General features: G+C 30.0%; 3 protein-coding genes across 6 annotated transcripts; all 3 read right to left on the reverse strand.

Moving 5' to 3' along the window:
• Positions 1–170: 170 nt before the first annotated feature.
• On the reverse strand, positions 171–5,549 carry LOC110604746 (probable potassium transporter 17). Of its 3 annotated transcripts, none has more exons than XM_021743033.2 (8): positions 5,230–5,549; positions 4,847–5,072; positions 3,671–3,913; positions 3,542–3,592; positions 3,175–3,435; positions 2,291–2,343; positions 1,838–2,207; positions 171–1,363 (listed from the first exon to the last, which is right to left on the reverse strand). In XM_021743033.2, exons 1-8 carry the CDS (start codon positions 5,341–5,343, stop codon positions 510–512), a joined length of 2,172 nt encoding a protein of 723 aa, XP_021598725.1. In that variant the 5' UTR covers positions 5,344–5,549; the 3' UTR covers positions 171–509. The 3 variants fall into 3 exon arrangements, with proteins under 3 accessions (XP_021598725.1, XP_021598726.1, XP_021598727.1); XM_021743034.2 differs by having other exon boundaries at positions 4,847–5,069; positions 5,230–5,548; XM_021743035.2 differs by lacking the exon at positions 5,230–5,549 and having other exon boundaries at positions 3,671–4,406; positions 4,847–4,980.
• A 9,967-nt stretch (positions 5,550–15,516) lies between these two features.
• On the reverse strand, positions 15,517–17,112 carry LOC110604981. Of its 2 annotated transcripts, none has more exons than XM_021743261.2 (5): positions 16,834–17,112; positions 16,541–16,704; positions 16,367–16,454; positions 16,086–16,268; positions 15,517–15,994 (listed from the first exon to the last, which is right to left on the reverse strand). In XM_021743261.2, the coding sequence occupies exons 1-5, from the start codon at positions 16,934–16,936 to the stop codon at positions 15,717–15,719; spliced, it is 816 nt and encodes a 271-aa protein (XP_021598953.1). In that variant the 5' UTR covers positions 16,937–17,112; the 3' UTR covers positions 15,517–15,716. The 2 variants fall into 2 exon arrangements, with proteins under 2 accessions (XP_021598953.1, XP_021598952.1); XM_021743260.2 differs by having other exon boundaries at positions 16,086–16,271; positions 16,834–17,099.
• Positions 17,113–19,343: 2,231 nt separating this feature from the next.
• On the reverse strand, positions 19,344–21,311 carry LOC110604540 (glutamate decarboxylase 4). The gene is made up of 4 exons (XM_021742744.2): positions 21,142–21,311; positions 20,844–21,048; positions 20,089–20,758; positions 19,344–19,999 (listed from the first exon to the last, which is right to left on the reverse strand). The coding sequence occupies exons 1-4, from the start codon at positions 21,225–21,227 to the stop codon at positions 19,467–19,469; spliced, it is 1,494 nt and encodes a 497-aa protein (XP_021598436.1). The 5' UTR covers positions 21,228–21,311; the 3' UTR covers positions 19,344–19,466.
• Positions 21,312–24,068: the final 2,757 nt, after the last annotated feature.

The following is a 24,068-nucleotide window of genomic DNA, read 5'->3' on the forward strand; positions in this document are numbered from 1 at the left end:
AGGTGAGACCCCCAGATTCTTTTGAATCAACCATTTTGTTCAGGGTGTTACCAACTGCAAGTACTTCTCACATCACTTCTTTTTTCCAATCTCAATCATTGGCTTAAGGTAGAATAATCTGATTCATCAGAATTTATATCTACTTGCAAATTTTTAGTGGAGAGCAATAATAAACCAAGTGTTATATTTATTACGACTCACAACTGCAAAGAAAAGACCACTTACAAAAAGTAAATGCCCTATTGCACTTTGTCTAAGAGGGTAACTTTATAATGATTAACTTACCTCAACTTGTGACTTGAAGGTCACAAATACAAGCCACGAAACAACCTCTTTGCCTTAAGTTGTGTACATCAAGTTATCAACCCTTGCGATCCTACAACTAGGGAATGCTTTATACATGTGATCACCCTTTTTAGTGCGTTTTGAGTAATTCCCCTCTTCCATGATGTTTTCTGTGTGTGTACAACTCATATAGAAACGTATAATGTCCATGATAACCTATCATTTCAAGCTTCATATAGCATTCCAACCTCGATACGCTGTGTTGGTGGCACACCGAGAGCTGGCAGTGCAGATCTACAATTGCTGTGCAAGACTTCATAAAATGCAAGCATCATTCTGTCAAACCAGCTGCAGTTGTCACCTATATAAAATCTTGTCTTCCCACGAATGTGAACTACACCAGCCAGCTTTGCCTCTTCAAAGGCAGAAATCTCTTCATGAACCTCTTGAGGATCAGATGGTAAAGAGATTCTACAGTTTTGTATATGCTCCCGCAAGCTGTTGGTAACTTCGCTTACAAAGTCATCTCCTTTAAGATTTAGAAAATCTGCATAGCCATATTGAATCACACACCCATAAATTCCTTTGAGTCCCAATTTGTTGATAACAATCCTCTCATGCGTAGCAACCTTTGGAACCAACAAGTATCGAAGTGTGGTGAAAATAGTTACTTTGTGAAGAGATTTCATGTTTTTAACATAATGTCCAAGCATAGGAGTCAGACCATCTTGAATGTTGGTGTAAAAGAAACACAATCCGGGAACTCGCTGAACGCCTGGAGTGGACAATAGTAGTCCAAGTCTTTCCATGTCTATCTTGTGAGTTAACTCGTAATCTATCTTTCTCTGCCTCCCATAGAACCAGCCAAACATGATAAAAGCAAGAAAAAAAGATATGGCAAATGGAATCCAACCACCCTCAGGTATTTTAGTTAAAACTGCGCTGACATAAACACCTTCCATTGTAAAAAATACAAAAAAGTAAAGTGCAACCAGCAATGGTGGAGTCCTCCATATTATGATCATGACTAGTGTCAGTAATAGCGTGGTAATAAGCATTACCAGGCTAACAACAACACCTGAAGGCAAGGTGTAATAAATGAATTAGAAGGTTGTACCAGCAATAGAAGTTTACTTAAATATGATAACAATATGCTCTTGTAAGATTCATTGTCAATATGCTGCTTTTTATTTAAATATGATAACAATGTGTGACATTAAGCACTGCATCCTATTCTATCCTTTTTTTTTTTTTCAGTCTATAATTTGTGTAGCTGAGATGTTAAACAATCCAACCACTAATTGCGAGAAATTCTAAGTTTACTTTTAGCACAATTAAATCCTACTTTGTAAAGAACTACCACTGGATGAACGGGTAATGCTTCATCTACTGATAAAAGCAACAAAGCAAATAAAGTAAATTAAAAAAAAAAAAAAAAAAAAAAACAAACAAAGAAAGTCATCATAGAATATGCCGCTACTTGTGACAACATTAAAGATAAATGAAAGAATTCAATGGTTGTTAAATGAATTATTAAGAAAGTGGTACTAACCGAAAGCATTTCCAATGTCTTGTCCATCTCCAAAAATAAGTATAACAGCAACGCAAAGGATCATTAGGATGTAATTGACTTCTGGGGAGTAAACTTCACCCTCTTTTTTAGAAGATGTATGCACCACCTTAACCCGAGGGAAATAGTCCAGTACAACAGATTGCTTGATGACAGAAAAGGTGGCTGATATAAGTGACTGGCTTGCCACAATTGCAGCCAATGTGGCAATCACAAAGATCGGCCAATAAATTGTTCCAGGTATAAACTTATAAAATCCATCTTTGTGATCATTAGGGTTCCTAATAAGGTATGCTGTTTGCCCCGCATATGTCAGAACAAGTGATGGATATATTGTAAATAGAAAAGCCAGCTGGTAGGAAAGAATTTGTGAGGAAGCCTCGTTATACGAATTCAATAAACCAGAAATAATAATATTGGAAGTTAACAGCTAACCTGAATAGAAGTCCTGTTAAAATGACCAAGGTCTGCAAACATTGCCTCTGAGCCTGTCACAGAAAGAACCACTTAAAGAAGTGCACATATCTGTTTCAGCATCTTAAAATTGAAAGGAAAGGACATACTATAATGCTTGTAAATTTCACACTTCCGACATCATTTTCTTTTACATTAGCTGGCAATGCGAGCAAGTGTAGACCATCTAATCAAAGGCCAGACCTGTGATCTCATCACTAAAAGGCTGAATGCATAATTTTGTCCTTGTTATAAAAAGTTTTTTCATTCTTCAACTTTATCTTCACCCTATTAATCCCTTCAAGTTTGAAATTGTGAATAACTTAATCCTTACAATGTGAGAGTGGATGCATATCAGCTTTTCTTTTCAACTTTTAATTATGGAATAACTTAATGCTTGTGTTGTAGAAGCAATAAAATTGAATAACCTGTTACATAGAAGCGAGTGAAAATTTTGCAAGGATTAAGTTATTTTTTATAAGTTAAGAGGGTAATAGGATAAACATAAGGTTAATAAGGTGAAATGCTTTTAGCAAAAAAGGTGAGAAATTATGTGTTTGGGCTCTCCAAAATTAATGAAAAATTTGAACCTGACTTGTATCAGAAGAATGTATTTTTGGAACATATTCTGGAAGTTTACATAGGGTCTAAAGTCTAAACTATTTGAACGGCTGAGATAGGGAGTATATCCAGCTTTAGACAAGTTACGGCCTTCTCCAGATTTTCCAAATAAGAAAAGGACACCACTATAAATTGTCTGAAGCTTACCTGCTGATGTGCTCAAGAGGGATGCATTAATATGGTATAAACGAAAAAGGATTGAACTGCTGGTTTAGAACCAACATAAATTCAAGTAACAAGCTCACCTGTAATACAGAGAATAGTGCCACCAAGCGACAGCCACCCATTCTTTCCATTTCTCCAAAAATAGTTAACTATGTAGTGTGGTGATATAGCTTTGAAAATGCTAGGATAATGTCGTATAATGCTATAAATCCCCACTAGTGGGGTACATAGGGTCCATGCACCCATAATAGGGGAAAAGAGAAAACTAACTCGTGAGGTGCCAAACTTTTGTAATAGAAACAGAACAACCAGAACGATCGCAGAGAGAGCTTCCACCAAAGCTGCAGTATCAGGTACCAGTGAACTTCTAATCTCATAGAAAACAATCCCAATTTGAAATAATAATAATAATAATAATAATAAATTTCAGCATGCATGAATACTTACATTTCTTGACAGCAGGAAATGGTGCTCTTATTCCATCCATTGCAGACAACACTGAATTATAGAAAACAATCCATAAAAAGGCGAAATTGAAATGATAAAAACATTTTAAAAAAGAACAATCCGACAAACCTGAGATTGCAGGCGTAAGTATCCCATCTCCAATTAGCATACATGTTCCCAACATAGCAATGAAAAGTAGCAACCTTCTGGAAACAATGCTGCTTTCAAAAAATTTCCCAAGCCTACACTTATTCTCAGTGCCTCCTTGCAAGGCAGAGATTGAGAAACTTGCATTTGATTTTACATGTTTGGAAGAAAGGATTCCAATATTTATATTTCTGCAGAGCAGGGAGTACAAGGCAAATGTTCCACCTGAAGTGGTATCAGTTATCATAACTTCAGGATACTTTGCTTCTAGCAACTAGTTTAGCTTCCTGTCTCATGAATTAAGAATTGAATTGAAGAAAACACATGCATTCAGCAGTTTTTATAGTTGCACAGGGAAAGAATTAAGCCCTCTTGCATGCCAACCTAAGGCACTGAAAAGCTAGGAGATTAAACAAATCATTAACGCGAAACTGTAAGCACATATTTTTGTGGCCAGATGATCAGAATCCATTTAGATCTGAGTAATATTATATTTGTACCTGCACAGTTCCTGAATTCAGCAAGTGATAAAGATTTTATGCAAATTCCAACTCTAGAATAATAAAATCGTTAATTTTTTGTTTCAAACTCCATATGTGCACACCAAAATATCGAAATTCATTTTCCAAGTGAGACCCAATAATATATAAGGTTTCTCTACAAGAGAACGCGCACAAAGGACAGGTAGGCAGGACTTCAGCTCCCCACTTGTATTGTTCTAAAGCAAAAAAGAAGGAAGAAATCAACTAGCAAATTTCTAAGATTGCAGATAAAAGATCTATTCAACAGTCTAGGAAGCAAAAGCTGGCCATTTCAGGCAGACTGTAATTTACAGAACACGTCCTAATTAACATAGAATCCAAACAAACAAAAATGTTTGCTTGCTGGGATATGATTCTACCCCTTCGTGTGATCTACAGCTTCAAAAAAGAAAAAATCTATAACACAGGTTCCCTCTAAGGGGATTTTAGTCGAACGTTTTTCTTTTCTCCATGTTTGTAGTTCCTATAACGCTTTAGAGTCGAAAAAAGTTGAAAAGAAAAAGATACAAATTACTAGCTTCACTGAAAAATTTTATCCGCTAAACCAATAGAAAACTTCAAGAAGATATACAAATAATAGAGATAATGGGAAAAAAAAAAAAAAGTGAATGTATACCTTCGCCATGATCATCAGCCTTAAGAGCTATGCCGCTATATTTGACTACACCAATGAGAGTGAGAGTCCAAAACATGATGCTATAGACTCCCAAATAGTCCTCCTCCGTTGGAGAGTTCAAAGGCATTGATGGGTACACATACAACGGTGATGTCACAAGCCCTCCAAACACAACTCCCAATGTCTTGTAAGCTAGTACTAATGTCCCCCATCGACCGCTCTCCTGCTTTATACAATTCATTCCGATGAAACTCAATTTCAGGAGAAATTATAACAACCCAGTAAACCATACTCGTCAAATATACAAAATTTCCAAGAAAAATCGATAACGGAGAGAATGAAAATGCACAGCACATTATTTATGAAGAAATAAGAGTATCCACCTTGGGTTGGTACTGGTAACCACGTTGAGTGAAACCGGTACTGGTGGAGTCCACAACCACCTCATTCATGGTCGCCGGTGAACCTGTTGCAGCCCCGAGCTCCACTTCTTCCATATACAGAGTCTTATATTAGTTTAGATATTAATAAATTAGAGTTAGAATCGGGAACTGGACTCTATTTTTCTTGCACGCATATGATAGGGGACAGAGGTACGAGAAAATGTATATATCGACGAGCGAAAGCGTCTGGGAACTCAAAATGAGAGGCCCACCACTTTGGTATGTTACGAGTGACGAGTGGCTGTGGCCGCTGTTCAATGTCAAACAATTAGACTTGGAACAGCCGAACAGTGACGACGAGGGGTGAAAACAGTAGGATATCCGCCAATTGAACTAGGTCTCAAATTCCAATTTTTTTTAACTCCATTAGTTATATAGTTAATTTATGTAAAAACATTTTAACAATAATATTTATTTTAAATTCTAATATTCATATTATATTATTTTTAAATTAAATTATATAAAATTTATAAATTAAATTTATAAAATTTATATTAAAAAAAATTTTCTCTTCAAAATTAATCACGATTTTAGTCTGTTATAATAAGTAAATTTGAGTAAATTTAAGAAATTACGTACAGTATACCATTCGTAAAAGAATTCCTAATATAATATATAATTAAAATTTCATATAAGAATTGTAATATTAACATCAAATTAGTCTTTTTAAGTTTTGATGTTTGTGAAATTCGAAATTTCACTGGATGAAGTGAACCGAAATTTGCAGTGATAGTATATGAGTTTGATTTAATAAATGAGTATAATAACATAGATGTATGGCTTTTTTAGAGATATTAAAGTTGGAGTTGGAATGAAAATTAAGATATTATAGAAAATAAAGTGAAACTCTCCTCGAAGGGATATATATACTTGATTCTGTACAAGTTATTCTTATGATAAGTTCCTTCAAAATGGACAATGATAATTTTATAAACTTTTTAGACGGTTTATTAAAAATAATAATCGACTTATTTAATATTAAGTCGACTTTAAAATGGACAATGATATTTTTATAAACTTTTTAGACGGTTTATTAAAAATGAACAATCTAACTTATTTAATATTAAGTCGACTGGAATCATACTATCTCGACATAAATTATGTTTGCAATTAAACGAACATTAAAGTTTTATTCAATCATCCAAGAATATTAGTCCGAGTATCTTTATTTCAGACACCTTAGCCGTCTTTTTGGATTGTAGACATCGAAAGATTATGTGCCCTACCCATTTTAATATTTAATTATCCTTTTTGGGAACCAAGTTATTTAAGTAACATACATGTCTCGCAATCTATGAAAATTGTACAATTTATAAGTTATTAAATTTAATAAAATATATATATACACACAACTAACTTAGAAGAAAATTTTAAATTAAAATTCAAGCATAGTTTTTTTTTTTTTTGAAAAGAAATTCAAGTATAGTTTATGTAATTAGAATTCCATTTAAATGAAATTATTGTATATATTTGGAATTTTCTCTATTAATATATTAACTTTGTTGATCCATTTAAAATTTTTATACATAATAATTATATTATTATAAATTAAAAACAATTTTTATGTGCAGAATTTATCCTTGGTGAGGATAAGTTATAAAAATAGTAATGGAAGCCTAATAAAAATTAAATAATATATAGTCACCGTCAATCCAGCTCAAGACAAATTAGGCCACTACACCCACCGATCTCCAGTTCTTAGACTTATAATGCGCATTTTTAATTTTAATAATTCATATTCCACGTTTAATTATTAGGTTTGAATAATTAAAATTGTAACACTTCCAAGTGATATAAACGTGACCATTACATCAAAGCATATGTAATAATATTCTGATCAAATTATAATCAAGTAGTTTTATAGTCACTAGGTAGTGGTTATGATCGATTCGATAGAAAAGAAGGAATAGTGTGTATTTTTCGCTGGAGATTTCCTGAAAAAAATCGTCGCATCTTATTACGATTTCTTATGAAAGAAATCGTCACATCTTATTACGATTCCTTATGAAAGATATTTAATCTATTAGAATAGAAGTTAAAGAGCGTATTTATATTCGGCGTGTCCTTTATATGGAAATCAGAGGCCGGGAGTTATTACTTTAACTGGTACTGATGAGAATTTAACTCCATGAGAAATTGAGCAAAAAATAGTAAAATTTGCCTATTTTTTGCGTGTACTACTCATAATTTATTTTAAATGATTATTATATCGTATTAATAATAAAAAAAAAATTATTACTTCTAATATTTCATTTTAATCAAAATTATTGCATTAATTTTAATTTTATCTAGTTAAATTATTTCTAACCAAAATGTTTAAAATGAATTATTATTTTTTAATTCATAAAACTATTTTTTTAATAAGAAATATAGATTGCATTAATCCATTTTTAAAAAGAATCCATAAATCCATTTAAATAACATATGGCATGTAGTTAATTCACGTACATCAAATAATTTGATTATTACAATTGAATATTTAAAAATCAAATAAATAAAAATAAAAAATCAAAATGAATGAAAATAAACTTTATTTAAAATTAAAGTACAGGAAAATATTTATATTTGTTTAAGCATTAAGCCTCCTACATTTTTTATTTTTTAACAAAATTTAGCAATTATGATCTTTAATTTTAATAATTTTTTAAGTCAATTTTAATATTGATAATTATTATAACCAATTTAATATATAAAGCCAAAATAGATAGCTAAAATTGGATTAACGAAGATGCACATCACTTAAATTAAAATGTGAGTATACTTCCATGCCATGCCAAAACACTATAGAAAGAAAGAGCTTGATTTGGATGTTTTTGGGATTCGCTCTTGTTTTAAAAAAAAAAATAAATTTAATTAATATTATTTAAAAATAAATTTAATTAATATTATTTAAAAATAAATTTAATTAATATTATTTAATTTGACGAAATTCAAAAGAATTAGAAATAAAAAAATTTTATAAACTTTTAAAAATTCAAAAGCATTGGTAATAAAAAAGTATTTATCACAGTAAAAAACTATAATTTAAAAAATTATGAAAAAAGTTTAAAAATAATTAAAATATAAAATGATAGAATTTAGAGTTAAAACTTTGCGATCAAATTGTGGTTGTCGTCATATTTTTAAAAATCATCCAACTCAAAATTTTTTTTTAAAAAAACTATTATATATTTTAATGAACTTTTTAAATAAAAATTAAATTTTTTTTACATTTTTTGAATTCGATATAAATTTTTTTATAAAATTTAAAATTAATTACTCTCGATTATTACGTTTATAATGCCTCAGATGCAAATTTCCATGGATCTCTTGGTTTATTAACTAAGATTCCCATTTTACTAGCTTCTCATTTCATATGTTGATCTCCTGGAGAAATCAATAAAAATAACTTTTATTTTTTTAAAATAATTTTAATTTACCATCAAACTATTATTTTAACATTATAAGAAATATATAATCCATTTAAGTAACATGGCATGTGGTGTATTCATCTACATCAAATAATTTGATTATTATTACAATTGAAAATTTTAAAATAAAATAAACAAAATCAGATGAATAAAAATAAAATTTATTTAAAATTAAAGCACGATAAATTATTTAAATTTTTTAAGCAATGTCTTCTATAATTTTTATTTTTTTTAAAATAGCAATTATGCTCTTTAATTTTAATATTGAAAATTACTATAGCCAATTTAATAGATAAAGCCTAAATAGATAGCTTAATTGGATTAAAAATATTACACTAAAGAAGATGTATTTTACTTAAATTAAAATGTGGATCTGTTATATACCTCTACCTTATTTTTTATTTCATTTATTTTGAAATAATTATAAATATTTTGTTCAATTATTTATTTATATTTATTTTTAATTATTATTATTTATTTTATATTATATAAGATTCATGTAAGTAGACAGTAAACTGTTACACTATCACCATAAGATGAATTACATGACAAATATTTCATAAATTTATATGTAATTTCACATGTAGAAAAGAGGATTCGGGTGTTTCAAGTTGATCTCAAAAATAAGTCAACCTCATATTAGATAGACTCGTCTTCTCAACTTCAAGGCAAGACTCTTAAGAAAATTACCATTAACGGTTATAATTCAGCAAATCCCTTTTATGTCTACAATTATAGAATTCTCGATCAATTAGCTGGTGAAAATCTTTTACCAACGAATCAACCACATCATATCGAATTATTAAAAAATATTATATTTATCCCTACATTCTTACAATATAAAGAAAATACGATCACAGAGAAAAAATACATTATTCTCTCACACCACAATTCTTATGTTCTAAATATTATATTTACCCTCCTCTTTAACTCACTAACTTAAGTATCAAAGTGACCGTTGTAAGTGCCAATCACTTTACTTTATTTATCTTATAAATGGACCAATAACAATATAATTTTATTCTAGCCACATCATCAATTCCCCTGTAGCATTATCATTATCATTATTATTATCATTATCATTATTATTATTATTATTCAAACAAAAATAAAGAAAATAATGAAGGAAAATTATTCTCTAACATTTTTTGATTTATTCTCTTTTTTAAATAAAATGAAATGTTTAATTTTGAAATTAAAAATATTATATTTCATTAATTAGTTTAAGAAAAGAAGGGATAGACTTTTTTCTGAATTTAAAATACATATATATATATATATATATATATATATCCCTTCATTTAAAAAATAATTTTTATTTTAATTCAAATATAAATATTTATTTATTAAAATATAAATGTTTTAAGATATTTATTACTAATGAAGTATTTTAAAATTAAACTTTTCATGTTATTAAAAATAAATAAATAGAGGAATATTGAGAATATTTTTTCTTTTATTATTCTCTTTACTTTTGTTTTTATAAAAAAGGACACAATAATAATTGAAAACCATTAAAATAAAAATTAAAACAAGTTTACAATTTTATGAAAAGTAGTGACAAAACACTCTCAAGTTTTCAACTTTTTATTGATTTACCCATACATAAATAAATATATATATATATATATTTATTTTATACGTTTTCAAAATACACTCAAAATCAACCTTCGTTTATTTGCTAGAAAATATTTTGTATATGTTAAAATTGGTAAAAAATTAATTAATAAAAAATATTTTTTTAATTAAAAAAATTTATATCTCTTTAAAGAAAATTATTTTATTTTTTTAAAGAGAGTCATTTTCTAAACTTTAAAATTTTATTTATATTTTTATTCATTTATTAATATATTTTATTTTTTAAATTAAAAAATAAAAATAAATTATTTTCTTCATAAATATTTTTTCAAAAAATATTATTTTTTGGAAACAAATATAAATTCAAGGAGAAAAAACTTTGAACCCTAACTTTTAATTATTTCTTTTAATTATTTTTCTGAATTATTGTGGCTCAACAAGCTTTCATAAGAAATCTTTTTTATATTTAAATTTAGGATTTCAGTATAATAATATTTATTTAATTAATTAATTAAATTAAATTAATAAATTATAATTATATCTCATAACTTTAATAAATATACCATATAAATTTTAAACAATTTTAATTAAGTTTCTATTTAATTAATTAAGTTAACATTGTAGTCCTTTCGAATTACAATTTTATCATGATGTTATAAAACTTATATGCAATTAAGTTATACTCGAATTAACTTCTCATTTTATTTTTTTTATGATATTTTTATATATGTAATTTATTAGATTTTAAATATATTGACAATAAATATAATTAACTAATTAATTAATTTAAAAATCAAGAATATTATCTAGCAACATGTTAAGACCATCCAAATACTTTGAATGTCAATAATAGTTTGACTTAACTTTTCAATATATATTTTTTCACTATAATTAATATTTCCTTATTATAAATGTCTTTATTTAATAATTAATAGACAGAGTGTATCTGTAATGTTAAATCATATTAGTTCTCATTATTAGTCATTGACCTATTAAATGAAATTTCAAATCTAATTTGCTAATTTCATTACACCTTATACAAAAATTTCATAATTAATACTAACAGAAAATAAATGGAACATTCCATAAGAAACTTAGCGTGAAAAAATTTATTTCAATCACATAAATACCTTTATTTCATACGGTTACCTCTATATCCAATTTATCTCCAATTAAAAGTCCCTATATAAGTTGATTTATTGATTTCAAATCAAAAAATTATTTACATAACTATCACCTAAGTAATCCATAAATACATGTTATTCTCCATATAAATTTTTCAGATGGGTCAATTCAATATATTTATTTACTTATTTATAAAATAAGCACGTACATATTAATTTTAGATATCTCATACATGTTAATCTATGAGATTTTAGTTGTTTACTCTAAAAGGAAAGAACGTAATATATATCTGTCTCAATAGCTCTAATTATTATCTAAACAATGATAAGAATATTGATCAGGAATATTTAGAGTTATTACTTAAATGCAATAAGAATCTCATAATTATAATCACATTAAAATTTTCTTTACATAGTAGTATAGTTTTATGGATTTTAGTTTTACTCGATATTTAATTGAATGAACATTAAAAGTAAATAATTGTTTTATATTAAAATATATTGAATTTTTAAATATACATGAAAGATAATATTTAGTTACAACAAAAAAATTGGTTGTATGAAATATTACTAACACAACAAACCACGTGTGTGTACATTACTATTATGTTGCCTCAATCTTCATATTTAAGACACTCGAACTCATATCGATAACTGACATAGTGAGTGTGTCACCCTTATAAATATAAATGGAAAAATTCTTAAATCGACTTGGTTCGTTGATCATAAACCAAGTCAATTTGAAGATATAAATATGAGGATCCAATTTTTTTTTTCATAGAAGACTCATTTGTTTGTGCCTTACAATTGGTTTGGTACATGATGGACCAGAGTCTAAGTAAATATTTCCCATATGTATATATACATATTATGGTTTTGCCCCTTTCTCTGCCACCTATAATGAGATATAGAAATAGCTAGGTTTGGAGAAATTTATGTTGGCTATGGGGTTAGAGCAATCCTAGAACAAGGTAAATTATCTAATGACACTTAAAAGTCATATTTTTTATGAGTTGGCACTCTATAAAAGAAAAATATGAGTTGACAGTTATTTCGACACTTAAATCAATATAATAAAATTATGAGTGAGTATGATATCAAATAGAAAAAGTATGAATGTTTAGAATTGCATACTTTAAATATACTAAAAATATATTTATATTGTTAGAAAATAAGGTAAGTTATTATTTTTCTGTAGAATCTAAAATTACTAATTAACTGATAAGAAATTTTATATTTATAGAATTTTGGAGATTATGGCGACGATCACATTTGGCTTGATAAAAGGGAGACTTAGCGATCCGAATACCAAGCATACGAGGAAGGATAACTTGTGCAACCAATTATCCTCTTACTTAATCAAAATGAACAATAAATAGTAAAGAATATGTCATCATTAGGAATCAATAAAGAATGGAAGCTGATAGGTGAATATTGACACATATTAATATCAATCAATTAAAATATATTATATATATTAAAATTATAGTAGAGGTCACTTATAAAAATATATTTATAATTTACTATAAATTGAGTAAGAATTTTTCTTCATTATTAGCTTATATTTTGTAGTTAACTAGTAACTTAACAAGTACGTGGCTAGCAATCACCCTATTTAAGCTAATTGTCAATGATGGTTTTGGCCTTTGGCCTTTGTACTACAACTAGGATGCTTTCATTTATTCATATACATTATTGTTGTGTTCTGTTGATGGGCTTCACTTATTGCCAAATTTTATTAATTATTAATAGTCTTTGTTTGTTATGGATAATGATTTAGGGAAAAAAAAAAAAAAAAAAAAAAAAAGAAGCTTGCCATGCATACATTGGCTGGACATGGGCTCATGGCAATGACCTGAACACAGGCCTAAGTTGGTATCGAGTTTAGCCCAAATAACACCAAACTTAAAGCACGTGCCTCACAATCACACCACGTTTCGACCTTTTTGGCATCATTTGGCAACTAAACTAACAACTTATAATATTTTATACACCAAAATTTATTTATAATTAATTTTTTTTCCCTCAAAGGTAAAGATTACTTGTAATTAAATCAAGGATTGGAAATCCCAATACCCAAAATGAAAATCAGAAAGAGAATCCAATTCTCTCCATCTGGGATTTGGAAAAGCCAAAAGCAAAGACAAGTTATTCTCTCGTATATCTAGGTTTTTCCTTTTAAAAATTTTGTAGTCTATTTAAATAAATAAATAATAAAAAAGTGCATATATTATCGTGTGTCCAACAGGAGACCCATTACATTTCTCAGTAAAATATTTTTTTTTTACTTTATATAATTTATTTATTTATTATCTTTAGTTCAAAATTAAATGTCATATGCTATAATTTTTAATTAAGAAATTAAGTAAATGAAAAGAGGAAATATGATTTGAATAAGACATCACTATCAAATTAGTTATGCTTTAATCACCTTAGATTTATAATGTTATTGCAAATTATAGTTTAGTGTTTAGACATTGATTTTATAAGAATTAAAAAAAGTTTTTAAAGTTGAAATTTTATAATTTGGAGAATGATTTTAATATACATTTATGATTGGATAAAAAAATAATTAAGTAATAAAGAAAAGTTTGAAATTTAAATTAAGCAAACAATTAACAATTATCAAAATAGGGGCCTACCCCTGGTCAGATTTTTTGCAATGAAAACCAACATGCCATAAAAGGTCAAAAGCTTCTTCACCTAAACAGCAATAATCATTGTCTCAACAAAGAGACAAAAGTACAAAAACCCCCTTATAATCTTTGTCATACCCCATTCAATTTTTTTTTATAATCACGTATATTATATTATTCGAATAAAATATTTTTAGTAAATATTTATTTTATTTATAAAAATAAAATCTTTAATTTATTCACTCAAATAAAATGTTTATGACAATTGTATTGCCGTTTTCACTTAAGAAAGTGTAGGGTTACCCCACCCAAGTTTTCAACCACGTAGACGTAGGCACATGCCTCGCTCAACTTTTGCCTTCCAGCTAAGGTTGCCCGTCTTCCAAGCTGTGTTGATCTGCCTCAATCAACACCACACATTTTCCTGACAAGATTCGGTCAAAGGGTATTGAAGGGTGGTGATCTAGGATGCAATCACTCATCATAGATTGCTGGGGCAGGTTAGGTCTGATATGGGGACCCCAGGTGTTTGATATTTTGTTGGAGTAAGTGAGTTTTGAACATGGTGGGTGTTGACCTATGCAGACAGGACATTACAGCACTTGAAGAATTTTAGCTAACCGCCACTATAATAATAATAATAATAATATTCATATTTGATGAATGATTGAAACAATCTATGAGTTTTAGGAGCTATACATCTATTAAACTCTGCTGTTCTGCAACCTATCTACACTATTATGGTAGATAGAATTTGAACTCTTTGATGGGTATCCAGGACTTGACACAGAAGTCATGTACTGTATATCCACATGTAGTACATAGAATTCGCCATGAACGTGCATGGTTAGCTAATTTTCTACCCTGTAATTATGTCACCATGTACATATAGGATAAATATATATTTACATTTTTTCTTTAATACAGATTAGCTTTTTGAAAGTATAATTAAAATGATTTTATATTCTTAATTAAAGATGAACCATTTTAGTAAATTAAGGGAGTGGAAGATTGAATTAAGGATGGGCATTTGAGAAGAGGGATCATGTAATCAATCATGATATTAATTATTAATTAAGTGTTTAATCAGATATCCATATGTATAACTGAAGAACTCACTTCAAGCTGAGATACACAGATACTGCCAGCCTTATTGTTGAAGTGATTTCATGGCAGGCCTGAGGCTTCTTCCAGGAGTCATCCCTTTAATTTTTTGGCCAAACTCTAAGCTTATCAGGACCATTGTACAACAGTAAGCATGCCAAATAGGAATAGCAAAACATTGGCATGGCAAGGACTGATGTCTCTGTCAGAGAAACATTGCCACTTTTGATTTTGTATATTCTCTATTTTCTTTTCTTTTCTTTTCCTTTCTTTTCTTTTCTTTTAACTTTCTCAACTCTCTCTGAACTCTCTTTTTCCATTCTTTCTTTTTTATCCTACACACTTCCATTTGAGTTCAGATTATGGAAAATGATCTTGTTGGGTTCAGCATTCAGCAATCTTTAACTATAACTCTGTAAAAGTAACCATTTTACACGCATGAAATCTTTTTCTTTTTCTCTATACAATTTCAAACAGACAAAAGCATGAACTAAGCAGAGTAGCAATGAGTAGTTGAGTACACATGCATATCTATATAAAATTATATATGTTTATAGATCCTCATCTAGCTAGCTTTAACCTTTGGTTCTGATAATGGTGATTGTGCCTCTTCCTTGTGTGTGGATTCTTGTAAGGGCCACCACAGCTTTCCCTGAAAGGCCTGGTCCGTCAGCTGATACGCATGGCCTACAAGCAAAATCACCCACCGGATGCCTCACCGGCCTTGTCGGTGGCATTAATATCCTCTCATTGATATCGTTTATGGTCATGTCACCTTCAACTCCTCCTGGTTTCACTAGTGCAAATGGATACACCACCCTTGTTATCATCCTCTTCTTTCTCTTATCCTCACCTGAAAATGTACTCATAAATTAACGATAATTGAGACATAATATAATCATATTTTACAAACTAATTAATGATAATCATGGGAGAAAGTTTACCAGAATGATCTTGCAGGTTGTCGTTTTCGAATATGGACTTTCTTTTGGCCGAGTTTTTGAAGGAAGAAGATGAAGAATCGAGAATTTCAGGGGTTGCTGCTATTTCTTCTTCTGGTGTTTTCATCTCTGTGATAACATTTGCTTCCTCTTCGCTCATATTGCTAAGAGAAGTGCTTATGGGTTCTTCTATATTTAAAATCCATATAATTCATCAGAACACACATTCAGACAAGACTTGCATTAAGAAGAAAAAAATAATAAACTATCATCTAGAAAATCACCTGAAACTCCATGAATACTACTGGTAAGGTGACGCATGCAACTCAAATTCTCAGACATTTCCCACTCGCAGTTTTCATTCCAGTAGCTCTGTACAGAATAATCAGAACCAATGATTAATTAGAAAAAGAGAATTAAAACCCTTAATTACTCTGAATTCAGAACTTCTGAATTACCTTCGCAAAATGATGGTCATCTGATATTTTGGTATGGTCATCAGTGTACAACAGCAAGCGTCGCCGTTTAGAACGTTCGCTGAATTCGAGCAAAGCATCTTCTAAATACCCAGTAGAGAAATCAGACTCCAGAGACGAGAAAAACGGCGAAACTCCATCCATAACTGCAAATAAATTCACACCAATGAGATTTTCTACATTTATCCACCAAGGAACAAGAACCCTTAACAGACACGAACAGTGTAAAGACAACGGAAAGGGGAAAGAAAAAAGAAAAAGACGATCAAAGCTACCTAAAGACATGGTGTCTGCGTTGAGAAGTCCAAGGTTTTGAAGATCCCAGCAACCACCTAGGGAAGAAGACCCATGAAAGTACCTAGAAGAAGAATAAGCCATGGAGTAATTAAGTAACCAAGAAGCTCAGAGATAAAAGTCTTGACGACCCATATACGAAAATGTTGGGGGGCAAATAGCAAATGATATATATGGAGAGTTGGTGAAAAAGAAAAGGAAATAAATCTATGATTTGTAGAAGACGAAGAAGAAGAGTAGCCAGTCAACGAAGTAAACAAAAAATAAAAGAAAAAATAATAATTAAAGGGTGGGTGTGTGTCTTGGGATATGGAAAAATGGGGTCACAGGAAACCTTTATTAATTTTCATGGGTTTGTATATGGAAGGGTTATGATGTGAAGGGGCCAAATAATATCAGATGTTATGATGCTTTCCTGTTTGTTGTTGTTTGGTGCATGTAAAGATGAAAAAAAAAAAAAAAAGAGAATAGGAACAAAGATGTATGCTTACTGCTGAGTACAAACAATTCAAATTTCAGCTTTTCCTTTCTTTTAAGCTTTTACCTTCTTAATATGTGGGTACCAACCGTTTCCACATTCTTCCCCTTGGTGGGGTCACATCAGTTACCTTTCATTACAATTTTTTTTTATTTAAATTCAACCTATCTGTTTCATAATTTTGCCTAACAAACTTATTAAAAAATAAAATATTATTTCTTCAATTTTAAAGAGAAAGATTTTACTTAAAATCATATTGATTGGGAGATGCATGGCATAATCAATAAGGAATTGTGATTTAATGATATTGATATTATTTTCAAACTGTCGATATAAAATTTTTAACGGTGGGGACAGGGTGTATTTTTTTTGGCTGGCGGGTGGCGACTGGCGAGGGAGGAGAGGTGGTGTATTTTTCTTGATGGTGGGTCCAAATCTTGGCATGCTGGTGGGGGCCCAGTATAAAGAAGGTGATGTGGACCACCACCACCCTTTTTTCATGGGTTTGAATCTAAAGGTTTGTCTAGATGTGTGTTGTACACATTGTAGTTTGTGTGCATTAACTTGATTGAAGTTTATCGGACGGCGGAGGAAGATTGTGATGCGTGTTTGTGGTGTTTTGTGCCAAAGATTAATTGAGAAATCAATCAATGTATTGGACTTTTGGCTACAATGGATCGGGCTGTAGGCTTGGAAATCTCCAACCCAGGCCCATTTAATTAATATGGTTTTAATTGGTAATATTTTAATTAATAATTTTGCGAGTATTATTAAATTATCTTAGATATACCGCTCCTTCTAAATGTTATTTTTTTTTAAAAAAAAAATCAATGATAAATTATATGAATTTAAAATTTTGAGAGTGGGGTCTTGTAATAAATAGTAGAGGGAATAATTTTTATACCATGCAGTACATAATGATGAGAGTTTTTAGAGAGGGTGATGAATGGCTACAAGTACTATGGACAACAAATAGCCAAAGCACAATAGAGAGAGTACCAAGCAACAACAAACGACCAATAAGGCATTGTAATAAACTTCTACTTATAAGCACAGAAAAGCATTGACAAGATCTCACAACAATTTACAGAATCACTACTCCCTCTACGTGCCTTTTACATTTTTCCTGATTAATAAGGTAAATTTTACTAATATTTGAGAAAATTTTATAATTTATAGTTTAGTTAAGTTGAAGTAAAGTTTTTTAAATAATTATCTTTCTGATTTTCTGTATGTTGGTATCAATTCTTTCCAAAAAAAAAAATAATAAATAAATAATAATCATCATAGTTCAAATATTAAACAAATTTAGAATATTTTGGGTATTTTGGGTTAGGTTGTGGGCTGCCCACTCCAGGCCCTTGGGGACTCATGGACTGACCATAACTAAGGAAACTAGAGGCCTATGCAAATTGCAAAGTAGTCCTCATTTCCCAATACCCAAATTTTCACACCCAAATTCATGCATAGAGCTAGCCTCGATTTGGTTTTGGTTTGATTTTTTCTGAAATTATAGAGCTTCCCAATCCGAATTAGTTTTTATTCAAAATGATTTTGGTTCAAAACGATTATACTTCAAAACAATTACATTTTAAAGTTATTTCAGTTTGGCCTTGAAATTTTTTTAAAATTATAATAGTATTAATGTTTTATAACTTAAAATATATAAATTTATAAGGTGTAGATTTATAATATATTATTTATTTAGTTTCTATAAACTTTGAAAGAAATAGCTGTTTCTCCACTTTCAAAACCAAGCACATTGAAATAGCAAAAATAAAATCCTAGTTCTCCATCTACCCACAAGCCAACTTTCGCCTCTATATTTATGATTTTATATTTTAATTCATTTAATTTTGATATTTAAACTCAATAATCCATGATTGTGAATAATATAACAATAATTCTATTAAATGGAAATATATATTAATAACAACAATAACAATGGATGACTGATTAATTCAGTCTTTCCAAAAAAAATTCAAATGACATCCTCTCTTTCCAGCAAAAAGAGATAATAATAACAATTAAAAAAAAAACACTGTTACAGGGTTGCCATAACTTTAGAAGACTCAGAAATAGGATCAAATTTAGAATTTAGAGTAAATTCTAAATTGGAAGGCTTTAAGCTAGTTATTAGCAGATAGTGTTCTTGTTATTCTTATTGGCCATGACAAAATTTTTCCAGTAGGTGGTGATTTCCCTCTGGGTCTCAATCGCAGTTTTCTTTATCAGCTTACCATTCTTCTGTTCAGCTACTACTGCCATTTTAGCATTGATTTTCGCCGGCAGCGAATCCAGCTCATTAAGCACCTTTACAATATCAAGCACAAGGCGCTCCGCCAGAGTCCTTGAGAAATCTTCTCTGATAACCACTCGGAGCACCGTCACATGCTGAGCATCCGCCGGCATAGTGTAGGCAGGAACAATCCACCCAAAACGCCGTAGCGTTTCAGCTATCTCAAATTCATTGTGTTGGCTATTGTCCTTGAGTGAAAATGCCACCAGAGGAACTCCAATGTCCTTTGAAACAATGTTGAATCGTCCTGTTTCCTCTAGTCCCTGTTTCAGGACTTGAGCGTTTTGGTGACAATTCTCCATCACGTTTCGGTATCCCTCGTAGCCCAGGCGGATCAGTTGATAGTACTGAGCAATGATTTGGCTAGAACCTGCAAATTACAAGCTCAATTTAGTGAATTGTTGGAAAAAAAATTTATGCGAGTGTTGATCATGTTGACTAATTTAATAATTTGCTTACCTTTGGAGAAATTGAGAGTGAAAGTGGGTTGATCAGTTCCAAGGTAGTTAATGTGGAAGATGAGCTCTTCAGGCAAATCTTCTTTGCTCCTCCATATGACCCACCCAACTCCGGCATAGACAAGCCCGTATTTGTGGCCGCTAACGTTGATGCTCTTCACCAATGGAAGCCTGAAGTCCCATTCAAGTTCTGGCCACAAGAATGGTGCAATGAATCCACCACTAGCTGCATCCACATGAATGGGAGTATCCCACCCAGTGACTTTGTTCTTCTCTACCAACAGATCATTCAGAAGCTTAACGTCTTCGAATTCGCCATTGAGGGTGGAACCCAAGATGGCAGCTACACAGATAGTGTTCTCATCCACCATTTCCACAGCTTTTTCAGGGTCCATCACGTAGTAGCCTTCCCTTAGCTTCACCTCCTTGAGCTCAACCTCGAAGTACCTGGCAAATTTCTCCCAGCAGACCTGAACATTTGCACCAGTGACAATGTTGGGCTTGTCATATGGTTTTCCTTCAGCCTTGCGCTTGTTCTGCCACTTTCTCTTGAAGGCAAGTCCTGCAAGCATTATCGCCTCTGAAGATCCCACCGTTCCGACGCCCACTGCCGCCTCTGAGTCTCCCAGCGGAGCATTGAACAGATGTGCTATCATGTTCACACACCGATTCTGCACATACAGATTAACCAAATCAAAATTTCTTCTATTAAAAAATTGTGGGTTCCTGTCTCTGTGTTTCTGCAAAGAGAGATACCTGAAGCTCAGTGGTGACTGGGTACTCATCCATATCAACATAGTTCTTGTTCATAGCGTCCATCATAAGCTTATCACATTCAGGCTCCATCCAAGTAGTCACAAAGGAAGCCAAGTTTAATCTCGGCTTCCCATCCAGCATCAGCTCGTCGTTTATGATCTGGAATGCAGCCTCCTTGGGTATGGAGTTCTCCGCCATCTTGTACCTACACATCAACGCACCACCATTAATTCCGACCACAAGACCTCACAAAAAAAAACACGCACAATAAACAAAAACCACCATTACAATTAATTACCTTGGAAGCGACTCCCGGACATAGCGAGAGGCGAAGGTGGAGTGGACGGAGACATCAGACTGTGAAGCTATTTTTGAGAGCACCATGGTTATGTCTTCTGACAAAGAAAAAAGAGCAGGAAAATAGAATTTAAAGAACAAGAAAGTGAATTTGGTTTGATTGGAGACAGAGGATGAATACCAGTGATGGGTATTTATAGTGGGGGATAGCAAATAATAAAGAAATGATTTTTCTTTGACGTGTGAGAAGAAGAAAGGAACAGGAAACTATTCTTACAGTTCCCTTTTCTGGAATTGAAAGAGGAGACATACTTTGACCTGACCACGTTATTGAAAAGGTTTGTGTGTTTACTTTTCGACAAATGGCAACATCATGGAAAGGTCAAATACCCATTACAGACCGTCTGATTTAATGAAATGGCTCTTGTGAAACCAACCGCTGGCCCACCTTTGGGGTTCACAAAATAATCTCTGGTTTACCTTGTGGCTACAGGTTTTGCTTTGCTTTGGCATTGCAGAACCCACTGATCTTACCCACCGAAACAGAAAAAAGATTTTCAATTCCATAGCGTCCATGTAAATTTCTGTGGCTTTATTAAGGCAAGTTTCAACACAATCTTTGACGATGCTTCTTACTTTTTACGAACCTCCATGCCTTAAAAAATTAATATTTTTTTACCTGTTAAATCAATTGGCGGGTTGATGTAAAATTATAAATAAAGCATGGAAGAAACTTGTTAGCTTCAATTTGCGGGAAAATTGTTAAGAATTTTTCATAAAGGAGCTTTGGAAATAGTCAAAAAGGACCATCAACGCTACTGAACTTGAAAAATTCCGATTTATTTATGAATGAAAGGTAAAGCTACTGAACTTGAAGACCAAGACTACAAATGGAATAAGTCCTAATTTAATTCTTCGCCAATGAAATAATTTAATTATAAAAAATAAAATAAAATATTTTTTCTCATTAATTCTTTATTAATTGACTAAAAGTAATAAAAAATAATAATCTGATAATAAGGCGGTTCGACAGTTAATTGGGGAGAGCCAAAAGTCCACAGAGAAACTGTGGTAAGCCTCCCCCAGATAATTATAATCCAATACTACCTCCATGTATATGATCTCGAAGCTCACTATTTATATTTTTTTTCCTTTTTTTAATATTTAATTTCACATAAAATTATGGAAATTTTATTACTTCATTGGGTGAAATTAGAAATTCAGAATCTCTAATTAATTCATAACTCTTGACAGAGTTTTTTCATCTATATAAATCTTGTGGGACTCTGAACAATCAGCCTATTGATCATTTGCGTTGATTTTTTCTATTTTGACGAAATTGTAAAAGAAGATATCTAATATTAAAATTCATTCCTTTAAACTCAAAAAAGGTTAAATCAGCCTTTTGTGTTTCAATTTCTCTAACTTCTGGATTTTTCAGTTTTTGATTTTTGTTTTCTACTGCAATTCTAGATTCATAATTATAGAATGTTAAATCAGCTTAAGAGCTAACCATTTTAGCTAAGTAGATTAATTCCGGGTTGACAAAAAAAAAAGTATATTAATTCCAAGGTAAATAATTTTAAAATACACTTTAATTATATTAAAAAGTCTTTAGATAATGTTATTATGAAAAAGTTAGATCTTTGGAATTTTAAAAACTATTAAAATACCTTTAAATTTTTATTTCATTAAACAATTTTATCACTTTATCTACTTAGCCATTAATACTCTAAAAAATATAAATTTTACAATAAAAATATTTTAATATATTTTTAAAAATAAATAATAAAAATATTAATAATAACCGTGCCACATAATAATTAAATAAAATAAGTTATTAATTGTATAACGTAATAAGAATATGATAAATTAATACACAGTTTTACGTATAGAAAAAATATTCGAACACCATAGTGTTTGTTCTACACCATAACTCACCGTTTTTTGAATGGCTAAATATTCATAAAAAATTTATTTATAAGTTATCGAATATAATTTAACAAATTCTCACTACACATATAATTGCATAATTCTCTATTTATTAGTTGATATCCATCGAATTTTCACGAGACTTAATAACTAATTTCATAAAATATAAAAGTAAATATGAATAAAAATAAAAATATACCCGATCATTCTAAACTCAAAATAATATATTACACTTATCTTTTCTAAAGAGTTACTGACTTTAGAATTGAAGTGACCGTCTATAGACGCGAATCACTTCAACTTTTTTTTTTTTCAGATTGATGAATCACATTTTAGTTTTATTTTTTATTATATAACATAATTAAAAATTATTTTTCAAAACAGCGTTAGTGAAATATGCAAAATGGTACTCATAAAATTGATGAAAAATATTTACCCTCTCTCTAATATGAATCATCTTATATAAAAAAAATTAAATAAATTTTTATACAATTATGTATATTTTCATATTTTTTAAATAAAAATTTTATAAATGAAAAAATAATTTTTTTTATTTTAAACAAGAAAATTAATAGGAAAAATTAAATCAAAATAAATATTTGTAAAAATTTTTTTATTTCAAATAAGAGGTAAATATCTAATAAAATGAAAATTTTGAGATGTTTTAATGAGTTTTATAAAAAAAAAAAAAGAATCAATTTATTAATAATAATAATATAAAAAAATAAGCTTTTTAAAATCTCTCATCCTCTAAAATGTTTTGCATTCTATTTATATTATTTAAAATTAATAGAATATAGTTTTTTTTTTTAATTCTACTCCAAAATAAGTATAATAGAACCAAATCAAATAAATACAGGCCTCATAACTATAAGAAAAAAAAATCCCAATTTACTCTTTTTTTTTTTTAATTTATCACTTTTTTTTTATAATTTTGCTGATTTTAGCCAAGTCCATTAATAATAATAATAATCGTAACTTATATAATTAAGCGAG

This window comes from Manihot esculenta, chromosome 17, assembly GCF_001659605.2.
Source record: "Manihot esculenta cultivar AM560-2 chromosome 17, M.esculenta_v8, whole genome shotgun sequence".
NCBI lineage: Eukaryota > Viridiplantae > Streptophyta > Magnoliopsida > Malpighiales > Euphorbiaceae > Manihot > Manihot esculenta.